The sequence below is a fragment of the Tiliqua scincoides genome, chromosome 2, assembly GCF_035046505.1.
Source record: "Tiliqua scincoides isolate rTilSci1 chromosome 2, rTilSci1.hap2, whole genome shotgun sequence".
Taxonomy (NCBI): domain Eukaryota; kingdom Metazoa; phylum Chordata; class Lepidosauria; order Squamata; family Scincidae; genus Tiliqua; species Tiliqua scincoides.
Window position 1 is genome coordinate 73,406,223 of NC_089822.1, and position 23,477 is coordinate 73,429,699.

Here is a 23,477-nt window from a genome sequence, read left to right on the forward strand (position 1 = left end):
TTGCAGCCTGAGTGTAGCACCCGTGGATGATCCCCACATATAGCATAAGTAACCTGCATGGTGCAAGACTATTCAAGCAGCCGCTACATGATGGTAAAAGTATGTGTGGTGTGGCACCACTTACATTGGAGTGTAGTTGGTACCTTTAACAGATGGTAGAAATCTGCATATTTGATCCTGCAGAAATTTATTTTGTACAATCTCGATTTAACCCAAACTAATCTCCACAGCAGCCTTGGCAGGAAAATGAAATTTATGCTAGAAACAAATCTGTCCAGAGGCCATATCCTTGCCATGTGTAAGAACCACCCTTCCCCAGTGGCGTCACTAGGTTTGTGTCACCTGGAGTAGGAGGCCAGCATGTCATCCTTATGATGGACCTCCTCCCATGCAGTGGGCAAGGCAATGCCCCTGACAGCGGGCATGGTGATGTACAATCTCCCTACCGCTGCTAATTTTTTGGCTATAACTTTTGATAGAATAGAAACATTTCAATGTGGTTTATTTCATTGCATTCTGCATGAAATTACATATTGATTGATATATAACATGATGGTATTATTAAAAAAATACCAAGATTTTAATCATTTTGGTAAGTAGTGGTGTCACACACACACCCCCATGCATGTCACCCAGTGTGGCTTGCACCCTTGCACCCTCTAGCAACATCACTGCTCTTCCCTTTCTTTCCATCATAAAAATAATTTTTTAAGTGTTGTTTTGGCTCTGCCACCCTTTTGATTTTTCTGACATTCATATGACATGTGAAATGTAGTGTAAGTACCATATTACCTATTATAAATGAAAAAGCAAATTTGTACATCAGCACATTTCTTTAAGTTTTGACCCACAGTTAGTCAATGTACAGGAACTATATGTCCTGTAGACAACTGACCACTTTTTAGCATTAAATGCTTGGGAGAGGGATAAAATCTCAGCTTTACTTTATATACACTCTCCATGCTTCATCAAACCACTGTCTTTCAATTATTTTTTATCCCCAAGAATTATCTGATCAGAGCCTGGAGTCGTGAGGGAGTAATCTTGTTATACTAAATCTCGTTTGCAAGAAATCCCATCTGTATGGCGAGCTCTTTTAATGGTCTCTTTTAAGAGGATTTGGAGATTCATCTGTTCCTGACTGGTTCCTAATTAAGTGCAAAACATTGTACAAAAAAATTCCAAAATCCAAAGTTAGCATAATACCTTTTTTAGGACCAATTAAAATGTCACAAAGTAGTAACCTTTAAAGTTCTCATCTACTTCAGGCTGAACATTAAAACAAAGAGAAAAAGGAGACAATGCTGGGCATGATGAAAAAACTTGAAAGCCTGCAGTTTCTAAAGGTCAAACTAGATGAGACATGGGCAGCCCAATCCTACCTAACTCCATACACAGTGATGCAGTTGTGCTAATGTGGCATCCACTATATCCAATGGGGGAGTTTTGGCTTCTTCAGGGGAAGGGAACATTTGGGTGCTTAACCCTTTGTTCCCATTACGATTTTTCACTAAAGATTCCCCCAAAGCTGCTATGGAACCACTAAGTGGCCATTGCTATGGGGGCCCCCAAAGTAGCTTTTGGGATTTTCAGTGAGCAATCAGCCAAGAGATAAGCATTCCCTATTCCATTCCACAGTCTTGACCTGGATTGGGTCTCTATGCAACTGTTGTTTAAAATACAAGTAAGACTACACCCAACTGATGACTTTATTTATTTATTTATTTTTGCTCAAACAGTCTGGAGACAAAGTGTAGGAGGTTTTATGCAGACTTAATTGATTTTATAGAGTTGCACTTTCTCAGGATGTGATTCTCTGATGCTTTGTTAAAAAATGTTTTATACTACTGCATACCTTCCCTTGACAGGAAAGGTATGCAGAACACAGGAAAGGTATGCAGACCAGAAAGGAGACAGACCAGGGACAGACTGCACTTGCTCCCGGTGTGGAAGGGATTGTCACTACCGAATTGGCCTTTTCAGCCACACTAGACGCTGTTCCAGAACCACCATTCAGAGCGCGATACCATAGTCTTTCGAGACTGAAGGTTGCCTACAACAATACCTTTCCTTGACACCAAACTGATGCCACCATTAATGCTTTACATTCTTGTGGTAAAAGGCAATTAAATGGTTTCATAGTAATGAGATAGAAACAGAACATAATCCTCTACTAACAAATGCTCATATGACAAGAGGAAATGATAAGGTTACCAGATACAAAGTGGGATGGAGTGCCAATATCTTTAACCATTGTATAGAAGAAGTAATTTTGGCAGATGCAGCTTTATAAATCCTTCCATGTTGAGCTGCAACTGCCAAAATTCCTTCTTCTACACAATGGTTAAAGATATAGGCACTCTGTGTCCCTCTTTGTATCTGGTAACCCTAGGAAATGATCCGTAACTATTTCTTTGTGATATCAACTGGATGTCACGACCTACCAGTTCATGTAACGCATCCCCCATCCCCAAGATCACATTGCTAAGGGGGTGAGGGGGTGCTTTCCACTTACATTGAATGATGTAGGGCTGCAGCAGGCTGCAGGAGGTGCGGGGAGCCCTGCACAGCGCTCCCCACGGCTAGGAACATTCATTAAAAGCGGGTGCAAAGCATTTCTGTTTTGCAGGAGGTGCTTTGAGCCCACTTTTAGTGAACATTCCGAGCCTTGAGGAGTGCTGCAGAGGGCTGCGCAGAGCTACGCAGGGCTCCCCGCACCTCCTGCAGCCTGCTGCAGCCCTACATCATTCAATGTAAATACAAAGCACCCCCTCTTTGCCCCCCTTGCTCTAGCCCCTCCCCTGCAAGAATGTACTGAGGGAGAAAAGCTCCCTCAAAGTTTGATAAATGCTGTGACGAATCCCCTTCCTTCACAATAAGTATACATACCAGAAGATTGCTCCAATTACATGGCCAGGCCAGGCACACCCAGGTCAATCTGCCAAGAAGCAAGCTCTGGCCTGGAGTCCCAGGTGAAGGCAAAACCTAATCAATCCCAAACACAGTCCAGAATGATAATCCTGCTTTAAAGCCAACTCTTAGTTCCCCGATAAACTATTGTTATGTGCGCACAGCCTTCAAGGGGGCTGCCTCAAGTTCATTGTCCAATTTCTAGGTCAACCAGATCAATGCTAGCACGTTCTGAAATAACCTTATTAGCTCTAGAAACAAGAAGTTACTGTTAAAATAATTTGCAGAGAAGCCCCCACTTGTTTCATCAGCAGCTATAGCAGTAGCTATAGAGTATGATGTTGTCTATGCCTCATTTTGCTTTCCTCAGCCAGTAAGTGAGGTTTTTTCCTTCTATTGACAAAGCCCTGATTGTGATAATAAACGTCTGACTAACTTAGGTCAGTGGTTCCCAAACTGTGGTCGGGACCTACTGGTGGGTCAGGACCTGATTTTTGATGGGTTACCAAAGAATGATGGAAAGATCAGATAACTAATTGCCTCAAGCCCTGAGGCTAGCTGATTGATTGATTGATTGATTGATTGATTGATTGATTGATAGAGAGAGAGAGAGAGAGAGAGAGTGGGAGAACAGATACAGCCAAATAATTAGGTTTTTCTTCTTACTGTAGTCAGGCTTTGGCCCATACATTGTGCACCATCATCAGTTCCTTGGAAGATGTAGTCAATCTCTTCTCCTCCTCTTCCTCCTTTTCTATCTAGAACCAATCTCTAGTTCTTGTTTAGAGCCTGAAATTTTTGAAATGTCTGTCAAGAGAGGCAACATACCCACAGCTGAGCCTATATCAGATGCTCTGTATGAAAGAGGTGAAAATTTATAAACCTGATAGCACTTGCAGTGTGAAATCCCCATTTCTAAGGTAATTGCTTTTGGAGTTAGGACAACTGCTGTAAATCAAAACATGGCCTTTGTCACAAATACCATTTTTTGTTATGCATGTACAAAAGTTACAAAATGCTATAGCCATCCCGGCAGCACTGTAACCATGCTATAACTTTATAAAGTTTATAAATGTAGCAAATGTTGTATAATATAAGTCTACAAAGGTAATTTGATAAAGTAATTACTTCTGATCTTGTACATTTTATTCTGCATATTTACAATTTAATGTTTAACAATTTAACATTTATTAGGGACTACTTTAGAAAAAGGACAAAAGGGGGTTCCATTCATCTGACCAGATAACCTTGAAGGCCATTTCACGTTTCAAATGCAGACAAGTGCCGTCAGCATTCTGCAAAGTCAGAAGTGATGCAACTCAAAGAATAAATCATAGCAGTGAATCATCTTAGTAATAACAATGCTTGGATTAAGACTCTACACCTTGTGAATAAACATGAGCTGAACTTTATGTTGGAAGACAAAAGTATAGTTTATCTAAGTTGCATTCTGAGTTTTCATTTACAGCCCATTTCTGAATAGATTGCTTTGAAGCTCCCTAGATTTCAATCCATGCTGTTGTTTTACTACATTTTACAGCAGTAGAACTTTATGGTAGAATGTTTCATGCCCATACTACTGTCTTGCCACTGTTTTGCTGCGCATTGATTCAGTAAATGCAGACTGCAGTGCTTTCAAGTAAGTTACTGTACTTGCTACATTAATATCACAAGAACTCAGAAAGGAGCTAGGACCAAAAGATAATGTTTTGTGTACACCAGTCTAAGATTCTGCTCAAAATTTTGCAGGCCATTTAGAACTAATCAGATGTAGTGGTTATCTACACAGGTGCTAGCCTTAGCCTTGTATGTTGGCAATGAAGCAAAGCACACTTTGCACATACGCAAGAGCAAACTCAGCGCGGCCTTGGTGACATGCTAGGTCTGAAGCTTTGTAGCCTGTCAACAAGGCGATGTTATAAAGAATCATATCTAGGAATGTGATTGTGGTTTAGCTAGAAAGCCGACTGGTTACAGCCAGTGTGAGTCTCATCATCTTCTTGGAAATTTCCCTATTACGCAGACTATTGACTCATGCTTTAGTATTGTAAACAAGATCAGAGAATGGAAAACCCCAGCCTGTTGTGAATTGTATGAGAAGGAATAAAAGGCAGAGAAGGCTGAATCCCAAAGCTTCTTCTTCTGCATCTGGCCTTCCTTCTGCATCTCGCTACTATACTTGTCTGTTGTATTCATTGCTATAACTCTTTGCTGCCTCGAGATCTAACTTTCAAACCCTCAGAGTGCTTCTGCTTTTAGCACTCTCCCATCAGGCCACAAGATATAGTCTTGTGTGTCTCCCACCAAGCACCAAGGCCCTCAAAAGCCTTGGGTGCTCCCCAGAGCAGCATTTTGCGCTGCTACAATCAATAATTCATAGTTAAGCACTGGAGTAATTGTTGCCTATGACCTCACTTTCCAAAACATGCAGTCTCTTCTGACTCTGTCTTGGTTCCTTAGTGGACATTTCTGAGGGTCAGTCAGGACTTTGCCCTGAAGGGCATGTGGCACATCTCCATCTAACCCTGATCATGCTAATAAAGGGCCATTGATTGGAATGGGGCACTGTAGCACTGTGGGGCATCTGTGTTTCACCTTCCTCATAAGTTTTGCAAGTTCTGTCTCCCCAGCTTAGTACAGCATAAGCAAGTCTTCCTGAATAATACATTCAGCCTAAGCTCCCAGTGGCCAGGTCACCTGGACAGTCTTTTCAGCCTCTTTCTCCAGAAACCTCTCCCACCAATAGCCTAGCATGACCTAAGCATCTTGCCATTCTTTTGTGCCTCAGGGACTCTCCAACTGGGGCACAATTAAACCTTTGTGCCCTCCTGGAAAGACACCTTAACTCAAGCCAAGCCAAGGAAATTCCTGGCTGCACATCCAGGAGATGTTCCAGATACCATCATTCACCCTGGAATGTCCTTGCATTCTTTGCTCAAAATTCTATAACTACCTCTGTTTTTTTAGCAAAATGTTGGCTTTTTCTTCCACACTGATGGCAACTACGCTGTCCATTTTGATAGTCTCTCCCTCCAACAGAGACTCTGTCCGTTCTGCTCTGTCCGTTCTTGGTGAGATTTTCCCACTTAGAGAGCCTCTTGCCTCAGTAGCCACCCTCACCACTGGAGGAGCCAGGTATGTTCCTGTCCCCCACTGGGCACCTTTCTAGATGCATTTTTCCTTTTTCCTTAGGATTTGAAGCCCTGCAGCCATCCTCCCTTCACAGAAGGTTATATACCCCAGTCTACTCAGCAGACTTAAGTAATTTTTCTCTTCCCAACTTCCTCTAACACACATAACAACTTTCTTAAACCCTCAATTTCCCAGTGCCTGTTTTATTAACCCTTCACCTCATTTTCTCTTTCTCTTCCATTAAGTTTTGTTTGATGGGCAAAATTCAACAGAGCTGGCAGTCTCTCTTTCCCTCCTTCACTTATCCCATGTCTGTCCAAATGGAGTTATTTACAAATATCATTTCATCCACAACCACTTAAATCTTTGTGTAACTGGTCTTATGTGCAACCCACATCTTTGTCTGCTATCCTATATCTCTTGGCAATCTGAGGTTGTTTGCTTCTCTATCCAGTCTTGTTCCAAAACAGACATACACTGCATTTCAGCCCCTCTAGATACAAATTCCCCTTTATTTAAATTCTAGGCCTGAGAGCATGTCACATGTGCTAGAAGGGGTGTGTGTGTGTGTGTGTGAGAGAGAGAGAGAGAGAGAGAGAGAGAGAGAGAGAGAGAGAGAGAGAGAGAGCATTGCCAACAGTGTCTTAGATTGTTTCTGTGCTTCCCATAATACTATACATAATTGCATGTAAGATCTTAGGGTGAATGTTCAGGGGCTATTCAATAAATTTCATTCTTGTAACATTATTGCTAGATGAACTAGATATGATTTGGGAGATGTGTGATCAAATCCCTCAGTAGTGTTTGCTTAATAACAGCTGCAGAAAGGGTGCCCCCAACTGGACTGGGGGTGGGGCCATCATATTGGGAGCAAAAGCAGTTAACCCTTTCCCCATGCCATTTCCCCAATTTCAGTATCTCCCTGCCCAAGCTGGCATAAGACATAAAGGCACAATAAAAGTCCTATCAGTTTTACCTCCTACAACATTGTTTCAATATAGCATCTCTTTGTCCTGGGTGTGATCTTTACAGTACTACAAAAAAGAAAAATGTTAAAACCTGTCAAACCATTCAAAAGTTCAGGGCAAAATAGTACACCCATCTGCACTGAGCTTTCATCCATCAAAAGGTGCAAAAGTTCCGGTGCTCCAATGAAAGCGGTGCATTCTTACTAGCACAGGGCCAATTGCTTGCTGCCACAAAATGCTTTGGGAGATGAAATAGTGGGCAAGGGAGTATACCCTAGATCAGTTGTTCTCAAACTTTTAGCACCGGGACCCACTTTTTAGAATGAGAATTTGTTGGGATCCACCAGAAGTGATGTCATGACTGGAAGTGACATCATCAAGCAGGAAAATTTTTAACAATCCTAGGCTGCAATCCTACCCACACTTACCCAGGAGTAAGCCCCATGTACTATCATTGTTGAAAGCATATACAGAGTAGCCTGCTAAAAGTAGAGATATACATATATAACATTTCCCCAAATGCAGTCACATACCATGATAGCATCAAGTCTAATATATTAAAAATAAAATATTGAAATGAATGGGGACCCACCTGAAATTGACTCATGACCCACCTAATGGGTCCTGATCCACAGTTTGAGAAACACTGCCCTAGATGTCTTGTTCAACAAGAAGCCTATAATTCCCAAGAATGAGTCACATCCTAGCTCATCTTTCACCTTTGTCATGTAGGAGGAGTGATGGTAGTGGTGGTTAATTACACAACAGGCTCCAAGCTAAAGTCTTGGAGAGTACAGTACTATGCATACATTAGACCTGTACTATAGTTACCTTCTCACACAGTACTCTGTCATCCAGGAACATAACCACAATGTTTAGGCTGTATTACTGTATAATATTATTGTATATTGGGGGGCAGATTTTTAATAAAGAGCACGGTGGAAAGCTAAATCAGAGGACCCCATGACTGGTTGATAGCATTTTAAAAAGTTAACTGCCCAATCCTGTGCAACACTACCACCACCAGAACTAGCGTTCTGGAGACAGTTCATGTTTTATAGCATCATAAATGCCACTGTGGACTGCCACTGAAGATGGCAAGGAGGACCCCACAGAAGATGGTGGTGAAGAGGAGAAGGGGAGCACTGCCTATGTTGCTAAGTTGATGGGGTGGGAGGAGTGGGGGAGCTGGAGGGTCAGGGTGCAACAGGGGGCCAGAAGTGGGTCAATGGTGGTACCTGATGTAAGTAAGTTGCACTGGATGTTATCCCTTCCAAAGTCAACCACCCTGGGAAGCTCTGTCCCTGGCCCTTTAAAGGGGGGAAGGGTCAAGGCAGCAACACAACCCCCAGGATTGCACCGTCTGTTGCCAGGGACAAAGAGGCTTTTTTTTCAACTTACCCCTTCCTGTGTCAGCCTGGGGGGGGGGATGCAGAGAGTCCTGCAGAGCTCTATGCAGGGCTCCTCATGTCTTGAAACAATGAAAAATGTGATCACAACCCACTTCCAAGTTGCAATTGCTAAACTGAAGTGGGTCAGGATTGCACGTTTTCATTGCTTTGAGGTTCAGGGAGTCCTGCAGAGGGCTCTGCAGGGCTCCCCACACCCCCACCAGAGGCCAGCACAGGAAGGAGTAAGTTGAAAAAAAGCCCCTTGGTCCCTGGCAGTGGCGCAATCCTGAAGATCACATTGCCACCATTCCCCTGTCCCTCAAAGACTTACTAAGGTTCTCAAACTCCAAGGAATTTTGAGAACTGCTGCTATACATATTTACCTCTGAATAGTTATGCATAGAATTGCAGTGTTGTGTATCCATTTTCTTCTTTTGCTACTGCATAAAATGTTAATACAGCCTAACAGTTTAACAGATGCCTCATTTCTGTAAGGGTGGAGGTTGTCAGTGCATTTTTCCCAATCCGGCCTGACTTGCTCTGTAAAACCAACTTCATTGTAGAGATAATCCTCATCAACGCAGACTTACATTGCGCAATCTCCATGCATAGCTAGTGTTATATGATTCACAGATGCTGCTACCAAGTGGTAGATTGACATTCTCCACATATTAATCATAATCTTCACAGGCTCTTTCCATCTCCACTCTCAAAAGTCCCTTTCAGCAGATAGTATTGTCTGAAACTAATTGTATGGCCTGACCATTCATTCCTAAATCACTTTCAGCTTCTGGCCGCTGAGGCATTTCAAAAATGTGTCCTTCTAGACATTCCCCAGGAAAAATCTGTACAATGAATTAAAAGGTGTTTATATAACAGGTCAATAATGTGGACAAGTTCCAAATCAACAAACCATCAGTTCATCCTTCTTCTCCCACCCACTCCTCTTATTGTGGCTTCTTTTGGTCTTTCTTTTATTTTGCCTACTTCATCAATAAATTCCAGCCATCTATGCTGTGCATTTTCACTTAATACAGCAGCCAGTTCCTTCTGCCACAGACTGTGCTAGTTTGCTCTTGACACATGCACACCCCAGGCACTTTCTTGTGCAGCTAAAAATGCCTCTTAGTCTGGAATGTGACACTTATGAGCACTGTTAATGTGCAATAGAAAGTAGAAGAGTAATTTTTAAATACATATTTTGGGTTCCTTTTATCAGCTGCAGAAAACTGATATAAGAATCACAGTATGAAAATACGGTAACTTCTGACTTCACTTGGGCAAAAGTGAATTTTTAATGCTCATCTTACTACAAGACTGAGCTATTAATACCCCAGACAATGGCAAATCTCTGCCACTTGCCGAATACTGTAGATTTCATTGGCATCCTACAGGCATGTCAAGTATCATGAAGAGTCAACTCCAAGCCAGAGCTACAGAGAGGCAGATGGCATGTCAGAAATTAGGCTAGATCTTAACAATAATTCTTTTCAATGTGGAAATTCCAGAATGAGGCTCAGGTTCCATTGTGATTGGCAAATCACTCCAAGAAAACATGGGAGTGAAGAAGCAAACTCAACAGGATACATAACAGGATGGACCAGGACCACACCTAGCTATCAGTGTCAGGGAAACCACAGGCAGTTGCAGAGGCCACTATGAGCAGGGATGATGGGCAGGGTATATCTGAGAAAACATTTCAGGTGAACTAATGCAAGAAGAAAAATATCCTCAACACTTTAGTAAAATATCCTGTAATTTTAACCCTAAAACAAAGATCATTTCTTCCCTTTATCACAAAATAAAACACTCCCTTTTTCACACAACTGAAAATTCTTGAGATTCATCTTGATAGCTAGCTTGTACACTGATTTCACAGACAGGCAGCCCAATCCAGCACAAATTCCCACTCAGTAGTGCAGTGAGGCCAGCACAGGATGTGCTGCATCCTGTGGGGTAATTCTGCAGGCTGGAGGTCTCTTCATGGTAAGAGGACAGGCTTTGTTACTCTTCCAGGCCCATTGTCCTTCTATCATTTGACTGGCTCTGCTGTTCTTTAGCTCTGCCTGGTATAGCCCAGGTTCTTTGGTTTCCTCACGTTTAGACCAGCTGCAGATTCTGATCACATCCTCTGCTAGACACAGTGAAAACCCGTGTGTCTGGCCGTAATCATCAGTGAAACTAATTTCACTCCGGTGAAAACCAGACGTGAAGCGGGCTGTCATTGTTTCCAAACCAAACTCCTTACTGGACTCCTGCAGCTCATTTGGCCCTGTGACCAGAATATTTTGGGGCTACTTCATAATCCAATATTGTTGAAGACTCTATTTTAACTTCCAATCACTTGAATGCATGGGGAAATATGTATTCTACAATTTGCTCAGTGCCAAATCCCCAAATGTTCACCAAGTCATTATTAGTTTCTTTGTGGTTCCGAGAAATGAGATCTTTTTAAAATCCCTTTGTTGTTTCTCATGATTATCTTTTACAGGAAAAGCACAATGCTTCGTTAAACAATCTTCATTAAAATCCCTCAGATAGCATTTGGGTGATCACAGTTCTCCAGCTTATACCAGGTGCTGTAGGCTTATACCATAGTCTTTCGAGACTGAAGGTTGCCAACCAGCTTGTAAAGTGCAACTAAGAGCTCATTGTCTGCAGGAATAATTAACTGTACAATTATTCAAGTGGCCTCATGTATGACTTCACTATTATTTTGTAATGGGTCACTCTCTAAAAGGGCAGGAAGGCAATGGATAGTAAATGTACTTCACCCATAATTTATCATCACCATATGTCAATGCACTAAAAGGAAAGAGAAATCCATGCCAACTTGTCATGACAGCATAAGCTTGTATAACTTTCTGAATGCAACTATACTGCCTTCTAGTTAAACAATGCTGGTTAATCAAGTTTTATTTTTGGCTTAAGGGAAGGAATCAGTGGAATCACAACCAATACTCTAGCTCGCACCTAAACTTCATACAGCACTGCTGTGTGTTGCAATACTGCTGTGATTTTTAAGAGCTTTTCCAGGGAGTTACAAGCATATGAGAACCCACAATTATCGGTGTCAGATCTATAGTAGCATGAAATATCACTGTGATGGGCTGAGAAGCCCATAAAACAATTTTTAAAAATTGCATCTTGTTCAAATATGGTGTGAAAGTGCAAATGTCTTTAGGAAGCGTTCATTGTTTTGCTTTACTTTTTTGGGGGGGAGGAACAAGTTCATTAACTTCTACAGATGTACACAGGGAGAGTCATACTTTGAATTGTGGAGACATGGTCCATCAGATGCAAACTCTTCTTTCTTAACATTCTTTGGTCTTTATTAAAAATTAAGATTTTTCCTCACAGCCACACTGTTGACAGAACCACAAGACTGTGGCACATTTCGAATCTTGGCTACTCATGTGGTGTCCTCCTCCCCTTGCTTGAAACATTACACAACAGTTACCAGTTCCATCCTTTCTTCCTTCCTCCTAAGCTCCCTTGTGATGTTAAAGCAGATGGGTGTGAGATTAAATAACTGGCTAGGAGTTTATCACTAGGACTGGTAATGAAGCCGTGGTGGTTGCACATTTATTAATTTTATTTTTCTCATTTTTATGTCACCATTCCTCCAAGGAACTCTGGGTGGTGTACATAGTTCCTTCCCTCCCTTTGTTCTCACAACCACCCTGTGACATAGGTGAAGCTGAGGGATAGTGACTGGCCCAAGGTCACCCAGGAAGCTTCATGGCTGAATGGGTTTTTTAATTGGGATTGTCCAGGTTTGACTCATTTCTGCCCAACGTACCAGTATACACATCTGATCCTTGTTGTGTATATGCAACCTTGGGCAGAAATGGCTTATGTGCTATTTCCCACACTGTACAGCCATAGGCAATTGTTGAAGATGGCCTAGAAGTAAGGCTACTAGTGTCACCTGATTGGTTACATTCATTGAGCCCCATTCAGTGAGATACAAAATGGAGTGTTGGCACATAGGCCAAATGGTTTGGATGAACTCATATCTGCTGTTCTGCAGTCCAGCATCAGAAGTCAGCTTGCTCATGGTAACATCAATCTGGCTTCAAGTCTCCCTGGGTTCTGGGGTTCTTATCTTTGACCTCTACGCCTGACTGAGTACACATCAGTATGCAATGCATGCACAGAGAACAGAAAGTAAATTGCACAATTCAAATTCTCCAGCTTGTGTATAAGATCCAGAAACTTGCCACCAATCTCTTATTTCTTCTGTTATCTACTTCGTAGTCAATCAGAGCCTTATTCCTGGCAGTTACCAGTTAGCACATAGTGTTTTCTCCCCGTTCAAAGCATTTTCATGAAACTTCCTAAACATGAACACAAAAACAAAAACCATAAGAAGCACTCTCTTCACAATTTTTTTTTTTGGGTGGGGGGGGCTTTCTCACTATTCAAAAATAGAGAATACATTGTTCCCTATTTACAGATAGTTTAGGTTCTAGAGGTCCATTCATAACTTGAAACCAACGTTGGTCAGAACAACCAGTTCTTGCTGGCCCAATGCTATCAAATCTGTGAAGAAGCACCAGCAAAGGACATACTGCACAAGTGCAAAACCACTGACACAGCCATCTGCCCCAGTCGCATGCGTATTACCATTTCCACTACTCAAGGTATAGTTTATGAGACATTTTCCTTCCTGCTTTTCCCTTAAAGAGATACAATACATCCAGAAAGTATTTTCCTGCTTTTCCCGTAGACATACAATACATCCAGGAAGTACAATACATCCTCCAAGTATTATAAAAAGATTTTATGCTTTCACAAATTGTTATACACTATCTTCATGGATGAACCAACTTTTACAACCTCATTCAATTTGAGTCAGCTGGGAGATTACCAGTTTGGTAAACTCTAAAGGAGAGATTGTAGCTGAGTGGAAGAATACCTGCTTTGCAAGCAGGTGGTCCCTGGTTCAGTTCCCTGCATCTCCAGATAGGCAAGAAAGAGTTCTAGCATAAATGACATTTTGGGTCAAGCAGCAAGTGTGTGCATGTTCCCACACACACACACTGTGTCATCTCTATGCTTAACCTATATAACCTATGTTCTCATTTGTTTTAATGCCAACTGAAAACACTTCCAGTATATGTCAATGCCCTAGTTTGTTTATTACTTTACTGCCTGATAAAGATAAGGTATATTCGACTAGAAATTGCCCTGTAATCTAGAATTTGGACATTATTACACCTTGTATTTATGATGAATCATTTTTGTGCCCTTCTGCTTGGATGACCTTGTTGCATAGACCCAACAAATGTCATGTGTGATAAGATACCACATGTATATTTGGTGATTTGAAGTTTATTGGTACACTTTAATAACACCTATATTGTGAGTGAAAATATTTTATTCAGCACAGCTCAAAGACATTTCTTATGCTAGTGGCCTAAAAGCCAACGTTTTGGCTGATAAGTCTTTTTAAATATGTTGACTTTGAGACCTCTGCTCCCCCCTTCCTGACTTCTGCCCACCTCTAGCTTCTCTAGTCCAGTTACCAAGATTTTTGGAATTATTTTCAGCTGGCCATTGGGTTTGATATTCTTTTGTTGTAATATCTAATTATTTGTGTTCTTTTAAATTTGAAGCTTGGGAGTTTCTCATGAATCAGGGAGCACCTGGGAGTTCTTACTGTATTTTTTCTTATCTCTTTTGTCTCTATTAGCAATCTTGGATCACTGAAGAAAGATAAAATATAAATTTAAATAAATACATTTCCCTTGTGCGTATACCCTGATACACTGATGTGAGCACCATAGGACACCCCCACTTCTCCTGCTACTTGGCTATGCAGGATATTTTTTCAGCCCTACTTTCTCAGTGGCCATCAACTTGTCTATGGCCCTCTCTTGTTCAGGCCTCATGCATTGCTCCCCTTAGGTTCTTGCTTCTTGGGAAGCAGCCCATTCTCCCACAATTCTTTAGCCTTCATAAGTCTTCTAGCTGCATGGCACTTGAAGATAATAATATGAGCAGCACAGACTACACTATCTGCACAAGTCATGATAGGGCAGGGTGCACAGAAAACACATTGTAAGCGCACTTAAAGCTTTGAATCAAAGTCACTGTGCTCTGCAAACCACTTTACATGATCCACTGAAATGATATCCATGAGGCCAACTGAAGTGGTTGTCTTAGGCAGCAGACAGCAACTGTTACCCTGCACATGCCTGATCTTGTCTGATCTTGGAAGCTAAGCAGGGTCAGGCCTGGTTAGTACTTGGATGGGAGACCGCCTGGGAATACCGGGTGCTGTAGGCTTATACCATAGTCTTTCGAGACTGAAGGTTGCCAACCAGGCAGCAGACAAGTGGAAGGCACCTAACTCTATCCACCTTTACTGCTCCTCTTTCTCCTTTAATTCTTTGGATTGGAAAAGGAAGATGGAGACAGAAAGAAAGAGGAAACAATAAGGGGGGGGAGTGCTAAGCTAAAACACTGGAGATTGGAGGAGCAGAGGCTGGCACATCATTGGGTAAGATGGGCTGCATTTAGCATGCCACCCCAGGGCCTCAGAGACCTTCGGCTAGCCCTGACAGTCAGGATACAGTGGTGACAGTTTTAGAGTCTTATAGTGCACAAAAACAATATGTGGACTCAACAGCCAATAGCAGAAAACTGAAAGGGAGCACAGCACTACCTGGGGAAAGGGATAAGAGCCAAGTTGAATTCCAGGAAATCCTTACAAGGAATCATGAGTAACAGTATCTAGCAGTGCAGTTGATGATCAGACAATGTTATCCAACCAGCTGCAGCCTTTACACTTGTGCCAGCCAATCTGGACCAGGAATTTGTGGCCCAGGCTGTCAGTCAAAAGGCAAACAAGCCTTCAGCTCATATACAACCTAAGCCCTGGAATAGTTCCCTGAATAGTTCACTATACATCAGTACCCTTGGTTTACACGTCAACAACACCTGTTATTACAGGCTAAACCCCACATCCCTGCAGGTGGTTATCAAGTGACAAGCTTATCACTTTGAAAACCATTCAGTAAGGAGTACTGATCTCCTTACTGTCCCAAATATTTCCTGAAAATTTGACATGGCCATGAGTGACTTATTCCAGTTTAATGTTTTCCACATGTATTCCTTTTGGGAATCATTCCCCAAGGGCTCCCAAGGGTTCCAAAGGCTATGTTGGAAGCAGACTGAAGTGTAATAAAAGGCTTTTTAAAATCAAGGTCTTTTTAAAAATCAAATAAAACATGACTTTTTATTTGCTGACTAAGTATGTTCATTGGGAACACAGTTTAGATAGTTGCTAACCCAGAATAGAAGCTCTCAGCATCATTTTCCATTATTGTGTTCATTTTTAAATGAACCTTCAGCAACTTCAGCGAGTGATCCATCAGTTTTGTGGTAACTTTAATTCTTTTTCATTCTATTGGAACACTTTTATTACAGATTTGCGTTTGGTTACCCATATAGAAACTGCCAAGCTGAATCTTCAACCAGGATTGGAGCCAATAGCTGTCAATCCACAATATTAACCCAACTTTAAAAAATGCCTATTCATCTAAAAGCTTAAACACCTCTGTTATTTTTTTCTCCTTTTCTCCTTTTTGTTTTTTTTTTTACATTCATGACTGTAAGTGTGCTTCTGGAGTTTATACAATCTGGTAACGCCCAGATTAAATCATGGGAGGGAAAGAAAAGCCACTGGCTGCTGGTTATAAAGCGGACCTCTTCCTTGCCTTCAGAACCAGTCGCAGTTGCAAAAAAAAAAAAAGCCAGGCACCTGAAGAAACTTAGCATTCCCCCCCCTTTCCAGGAACACCAGTGAGAAAGGCAGCAAAAATGTTATACTGTAAATCCTTTACTGTGCAATCCTATGCAGGTCTACTCAAAAATAAGTTCAATTGTGTTCAATGGGGCTTATTCCCTAGTGTCATAGGATCTCAGCAGAACTGCCCAATTCTATTCAGGGCTTGTGTTGACAGAAAATGTGTTCCACTGGCGTGTGCAATCACAAAAGAGCAGTAAAGTGCTTTGTGACAGCATTAGTAGCTTATGATAGCTGCTATTGGGACACCTGCTGGAGCAGGAAAGTCTAGTGCTCTATCCTGAGGAGATCTCCAGCAGCCAAAAATCCCCTGTAGGTAATCACATGCATCCAATGGGCCATTTGTGTAAATGTGTGTAAAATTTGTGGGCCATTTGTGCAAAGTCAACATGACATCCTTCCCATCTTGTTTTTAATGACCCAAGGAGATGGATATTGGTATGGGGACCAAGGTGGTTTGGCACTGCTTCTGACATTTGATATCTGAAGCAACTTCTTCAAATTGCTTTGTGGCAATCCTGGCCCTGGCTACAAGTTATGTGAGCAGGAAAATGCAGGAAACCAGAGTGCAGATCAGTCTCAAATGGTGCTAACCTACACCCAAGTTTTTCACCATTTCCTACCTGGAAGCTCTTTCTATTTAGGAAATGTATTACATACAAAGCAAGTTTCCTATGAAACATGAATTTAGATTTATGGCTGCTATCTTATGCACACTTACCTGAAAGTAAGACTGAAGCTAGCAAGATTTGAGTAAACATGCTTGGGGTGCCGTGTAATAATTGAAACATGAAACCAGGAAGTAAAGCTGGGAGACAAGTTTTCTCCAACACCTTTCTCTAACCATCTCTCTTACATTTGGAGCACAAAAGAAAATACTGCCTTTCTCATTAGAGAACATGCACATACAGCGGCCTTGAGATACAAAAAGCCACTCGCTCAATTCTCCACTGTAGTCAGATTATCAGTTTGGATTTCCCAGGATACACAAGCAATACCTTATATTATGCACCTACCTGGCCCTGCTGTGTGTGTGTTTTCTTCCTTAAATTGCACCTGCCCCCCAATCTGGACTGCAGTATGAAAGTGGGGGGGTTGGTTGGTTTAACTCTTCACCCCACCACAGTCTCAATCCAAAATCCCTTTTGCAGTAGCTATATGCCCAAGTGGGAACCTCCCATTGGTGAAAGATGGAAGAATCACAATTCTGTTTGGCTCCAAATTTTTGAACAGAGTGGGGAAGACTCCAGACTTCTCCTCCTCCTCCTCCTCCACTCCCTTCTTCTCTCATAGTATAAGCCAGGAAGATGCCTATGATGCCCCTCAGGGATTCCCCCTTCTTCCCAAATGCAGGCAACCCTTCATATCAGCAGCCCCTCACATCAAACTGATGACAAGGGGCAGAGGATTTCCTGCTCTCTGCATTTCCCCTCCCCTCCCAAAAAGCCCTCAGCCTTTTCTGTTCCACTTTCCCAGCAGGCTGCCAGGGGAGGGAAAGAGCCTACCATCTACAGAGGAAAGGAAGCTCCATGGCTATACAGGTGTGTGTTGCTTAACAACCTTCCACTTAATGACAGATGGTGGTCAAAGCACAACAAAGAGGCTCTTAATGAGGCAGTCAGGTCTCCCATAGCCTGGGGCAGAGTGTTAGTTCACACAGCAAAGAGGCTCTTAATGTAAAGAAGAGGCCATCGGTCACCAGTAGCCTGTGAAGTCAGCCAGTATCTGGCAGTGTCTGGAGTGTCTGGAGACACTTCGGGAGTGTCTGTTTACACAACAAAGGCAAGTTTGTACTAAATGTTCACAATAACCTAATCACATAACAACAGGGATCAGAGAACGTATCCCTGTCGTTAAGTGGCACACACCTGTATAGGCACTATAGGGGACATACCAGTTGGAGCTACTCTTTTCATCACGGGTGGGGGCCCTGCATGAATAACCTTTTGTGAGAACCTTCTTGGAGGCCCTGCTTCAAAGGGAAGGCAGATCAGACTGGGGCTCCAATCCTCTCCACACTTTCCTGGGAGTAAGCCCCACTGACTATAACGGGACTTACTTCTGAGTAGGCCAGCAGAGGCTTGGGCTCTGAAACGGGAGGGGAGTTGGGGGATTCACAAAGAAGTCTTTCGCTCCATGACCACTATGCCTGGGGCAGCAGCGGCCCAAAGCGATAAGCCCGGGGGGTGCCCCCCAGGGCTCTTGCTGGCCAGGTGGGAAACTGCCACCCCTCTGCCCACGAAGCGCGCGCAGCCCGGCACTCGAGGCCCTTGTTGGCAACATTCCGGCCACCCGGGGAGGGGAACGCGCCAAGCCCCGCTGCGCTCTGCGCCAGCCCAACAGCACCCGAGAAGCGGCGCCCCGAGGTCCCCCCCGCCCGCTCCTCCTCCGCCATCCCTCCTCCCTCCCAGTGCGTTGTTGGGAGCCCGGCGCGCGCCAGCGCAGAAGGACGAAGCGCCAAGCAGGTGTAGTGCAGGGAGTGTGCGTGACACGCAGCGCGCAAAAACGCACTCGCAGCCCGGCGGAGGCAGCAGCTCCCCCCTCCCACCTCTTCTCCACCTTTGCATCTGGGAGCCGCAGAGCCAGGCAGACGCCAGCGGCAGCAGGAGGAGGCGGCGAGACCCGCAGAGCTGTGAGCGCGCCCTCCCGAGAGCAGCAGCAGCACCGCACGCTCCAGGGAAAGCAGCAGGAGCCGCAGGCTTTGGCACCGCAGCCAGGCTCCCCCGGGTCGTCGCGCCGCGCCTCTTTCCTGGGAGCCTCTCCGCCGCAGACGAGCCAGCCACCATGGTGAAGCAGCCGGGCGGCAGGAAGGGCGGCTGCGACTGCAGGCGCTTCCTCAGGAACAACTGGATCCTTCTCAGCACCATCCTCGCCGTGGTTCTGGGTGAGTCCTGCTGGGGCGCAGGGGCAGGCAGGCGGCAGGCAGGCGCGCGGGGCGGAAGGTCCTCTCCAAACCGCGCGCGCTCTCTCTCTCACGCACACTCTCCCCCCCTGTCTCACACACTCTGTCCTTGTATCACACACACTCTCTCCGTCTCACACACGCTTTCTTTCTTACACACACACATTCTCCCCGTCTCTCTCTCTCTCTCTCACTCACACACACACACACACACACAGAGATTTCCTCGCCTTTCCCCATTGCCGCTAGGCAGCCAGGCAGTACCAAGATGGGGCTGGTGACCAGGGCGGGGAGCTGTTTAAAGGGGCTCGCCTGCCTGGCCAGTGTCCCCATTTCTGGGTATTCTTTTTGGGGAGAGTGGATGTCTCCTTGGAAACAGACGTAGATGAACGAAGAGAATCGCTCTGGACCGGCCCAGGGGTAGGCATGATGCGGGGTGAGAGGATGCCGTCACCCCAGGCGGGGGTGAGAGAGGCTCGTCAGCTCCATTGCAAACACTGGAAGTGGGTGAGCGATACCTCCGTGGGATTCCTACGGTGATGAAATGCGTACCGCTGACGCTGAAGAGCTCTAGTGATGGTGTTGAAATTCAGGAAACGGAGAGCCTGATTCGAAGGGCTGAGTTCAGGAGGTGTTACTTCGGGGAAAGTACGCTTGAGATCACCGTCTTAAGGAGAGCTCTGTGTCAGGTTGTACAGGTCTAGTCTCCTTGCAGGTGGCTAGTCTATAGTCCTGTTGACCATTTCCCTGTACCACTAAAGTTCCTGGCCTCCTGAAGCATCAGAATTTATAAGAGACTGACAGCCCAATCCTATGCATGTCTACTCAGAAGTAAGTCCCATTGGAGTCAATGGGACTTACTCCCAGGAAAGTGTGGATAGGATTGGGCTATGACAGCCCAATCCGATATTCACTTTCTTTGGAGTAAGTCTCATTGAGCACAATGGCACTTACTTCTGAGTAGACAAGCATATGCTCTGAGGCATTAGTCCTAGCCACACTTTCCTGGGAGTAAGCTCTATTGGCTATAATGGGGCTTACTTCTGAGTATACAGGCATAGGCTTGTGCTCTAAGTTCCATGAATTTTAGTAGAGTTTAGTTCCAAAAATGTTCAGGATCACAGCCTAAGAAACAAACCAAAAAGCCACACTTTTTTTTCCCTGTGAATGGCTGCTGGCAGCTGCATTGGAGCTATGCAATGCGAATCATATTTACCTGAAGTTCCACTTAGTTCATTGAAACGCATTTCTTTTTAGATAAGCGTAGGAGGCGGTGAAATCCAGAGCATGTTTGCTCATAAGTCCCACACAGTAGGCCTTACTCCCATGTAAGTGTGCAAAGGATTGCCACTTTCCTCCCATCCATGAGGAATGACCAGTATTCTTCTGTAATTACCCAACCCAGTCTCTAGCATGTGAAGTTCTCTCAGGTAAATATTTACCAGAGACAGACACCTCTTTTGCATGCAGGCAGTCCTCTCACTCCAGCATGAATTGCCTCACTGTAGAGGGCACTGCATATAAAGCACCATTGGTGGTTGTTTCCTGCTGGGATTTATTAAATAATTCATTTTAGTCATCTCTTTTACTTGACTGCACTCAGCTATTGGTATTCCTATGACTGTTAGAAGTGTAAATCATCTTTATCCAACCAATATTATTCTCATGAAATATTAATATACTTTTAAATGTCAGAAACTCAAAGTATTTCATGATGGTTGCTGGCAAATGAGCATTAGAAGCAAAAATTTATCTCCCTTCCCTGCCTTCCAAAATATTGCAAAATATTTTCATAAGGTAAAACATCTCTTTTTGATCTCAAACTACAGTAAAGTATTATAAGAAGATAAATAACACTAGATTGTATCTGAAGTAAAATCTATAATCAAAAGTAGGAGAATGCCTTTATTCGGACCAACCAAAAAGTTGCAGTGTTAAACAGCAAGCTTTCAAATTCTGTAAGATTCTTCATCAAGGTAGATGGTAAGCCAAAAAAAGGGAGGGCAAGTGTGGATTCCCAACAATCTGCAGTTTGTAGAACCAAAAGATGAACTCATGCAGACTGGAGTCATCTTCTGAAGGTTGTGAGATGGTTCCCTAAATCAAAGGAAGCAAGCATGTTCCCTGTATTCTGGAGTTGGTCAGTAAATTAAATTAACTTAGTCCAGTCTCCAGCACCAATTTGAAATGCACAGTTTCCTTCCCAGGAAAAGACAGAGCAACACTGTGGACTTTATATTCTCAAAACAGGAGATAAATCATTTGTTCGCTTCCCCGGGGGCAAACTTTTGCTGCCCCAATGGGTCTACTCTTACCTGCACCAGCTACTTTGCTAGCCCAAGTCCGAGTGGACCTGGATAGATGGATCAAGGCCAGGAAGGGGGATAGGATATTGGCAGTGCTGTTGACAGCAATACCACTCCCCCTTCCCAGCCTCAGTCCACTCCGTCACCTCAGTCTCCTCCCTCCCTGCCCTGTTACTTCCACCCCCACCTCTTGCCCACTCCCTGTGTTGACTTGCTAGGGCTTCATTGTTGGGCTGCTGGCTCACAGCCCCAGCTGCTCACTACCTGTGGTGGCGTCCAGGCCTTACTGTATGGTGTGTCACCTTTTGAAACAGCCAAAAAGCACAATGCACCACGGAAAATACATTTCGTTGGTGAAGCTGGTCATTAGGTCTGGACCCTTACTTTACTAACTCAACAATGAGACTCATGTGCCTCATTGATTTCAATGATATTTATTCATGAATAACTTCCTTTGGATGCAAACCACTGCTGTTTTGCCTGAAGGAATTTGGCATACATTAAAAATGAATCAAATTCTTCAAAAAACTTTTTCCAAAACACACTTGTACATATATATGTTTCATTGGGTTTTAGAGGCATGTAATTGTTTAGAACTGGAGCCTAAATTGATAATCAAAAGTAGCAAAATAAAGGTAGAATCCATTACAAACTTATTTGGGAGTAACCCCATTGCACTTGGTGGGATTCATTTAGAGTACATATGCATAGGATGGGGCCTCATGTAAACATCTAATCTAAAAATACATAAGGATTGCAAGACTGGATCCTGGATCCTTTACTCAGCAGTGGGTCCCATTGTGTTCAATGCTATATATACCCAAGTAAGTGAACACAGAGTGCTGTCATCACATTTAAATATTGTTAACAGTTTTCCTGACTGATCAGTGAGTGATAGCTGAAGTTATGTGATTTTCCACATTAATTGGGGGGAAAATGGAAGCAAACTAGCCAAAGTTAAGTACTTTCATGTTCCATTGATTTATTTGGGAGATTTTTAAGCACATGTTTAACTCTCCCATTGAAATCAACATGACATAAAAGCACTTTTTTGGTTTGATTGTGCCCAAACTTGCAAGTATGTAAAAACATATCTTACACAGCATATGTTTCTTAGAACATTTTAAAAATTATCGTTGATATTTCAACTTTGTAAGATGTAATTACTTGTTTGTCCTTGTAATGGGTAAGGCAGAGAGACTATTGACCAAACTGACAACTGGAATGACCTTCCCTTTTCAAAAAACAAAACTTAATCTATGGTGTTCTATTCATAATTTATGCTTGTAGAATGAAACTGTCATCAGAGATGTACCGTATATTGTGGTGACACCTTCTTTAAAACACAACATAAAACTGAACATCTTTCTATGCAAAGCCACGGTGAATCTTTTAAAGTTCATATCTGAATATAGTAACTGTGAATTATTTCCGAGCTGGTTATTACATTTCTTAATTGTTGGTGCTTGGATTCTGGTCAGGAGACACACAATTTAAATAAGCATTTTTAGGTTATATTTATTTCAATGTGTTCTAGTCTGACCAACATGCCTAAGCCTCCCATTAACATCCATGGGATTCAAAAATTGTTTACTATTAACTTGGGGGATTTTTTACTATGCAAAAATCAATTTTTAAAACTGTATAATCCAACAAACATAAACAAGTTTAAGACCCATTAATTTCAATAGGAAGGTAAAATGATGGACAGTGCAATCCTAACTTGCACTGGAACAGGGAGGCCAGCAGGCCTGCCCCATATCTAGCACGGGTTTGGGGCTGAAAGTGGCTCAGCCCAGGGCAAGGAGAATTGTTTCTGGGGAGAGCCATGCAGTTTCAGTGAGTCTACTCGGATCTGTGCCACCTAAACAAGGTGTTGCAGATCTGAGCAGCCCAGAGCTACTCTGAGCTACCTGGGAATGAGGTCAGGATTCTGCATAACTGCCAGGTCCAGGCCCCACCCCCTTGCTCCTGCTGACCACCCTTGGGCCCATCCACCCACTACCTGCCCTCCCCCGTCTCAGAATACTTCCTCCCCATGCCCCCCAGGCC

The 23,477-nt window shown here is 43.4% G+C and overlaps 1 protein-coding gene and 1 pseudogene across 1 annotated transcript in view; both read left to right on the forward strand.

Annotated features, from left to right (window-relative positions):
- The first annotated feature begins 14,575 nt into the window (after positions 1-14,575).
- On the forward strand, positions 14,576-14,695 carry LOC136642328 (5S ribosomal RNA; annotated as a pseudogene).
- Positions 14,696-19,001: 4,306 nt separating this feature from the next.
- Positions 19,002-23,477, forward strand: part of SLC1A1 (solute carrier family 1 member 1) — a 48,179-nt gene continuing 43,703 nt past the window's right edge. The window contains exon 1 of the mRNA XM_066613825.1: positions 19,002-19,101. Coding sequence (XP_066469922.1) covers positions 19,002-19,101 — 100 coding nt within the window. The remainder of the gene's footprint in view (positions 19,102-23,477) is intronic.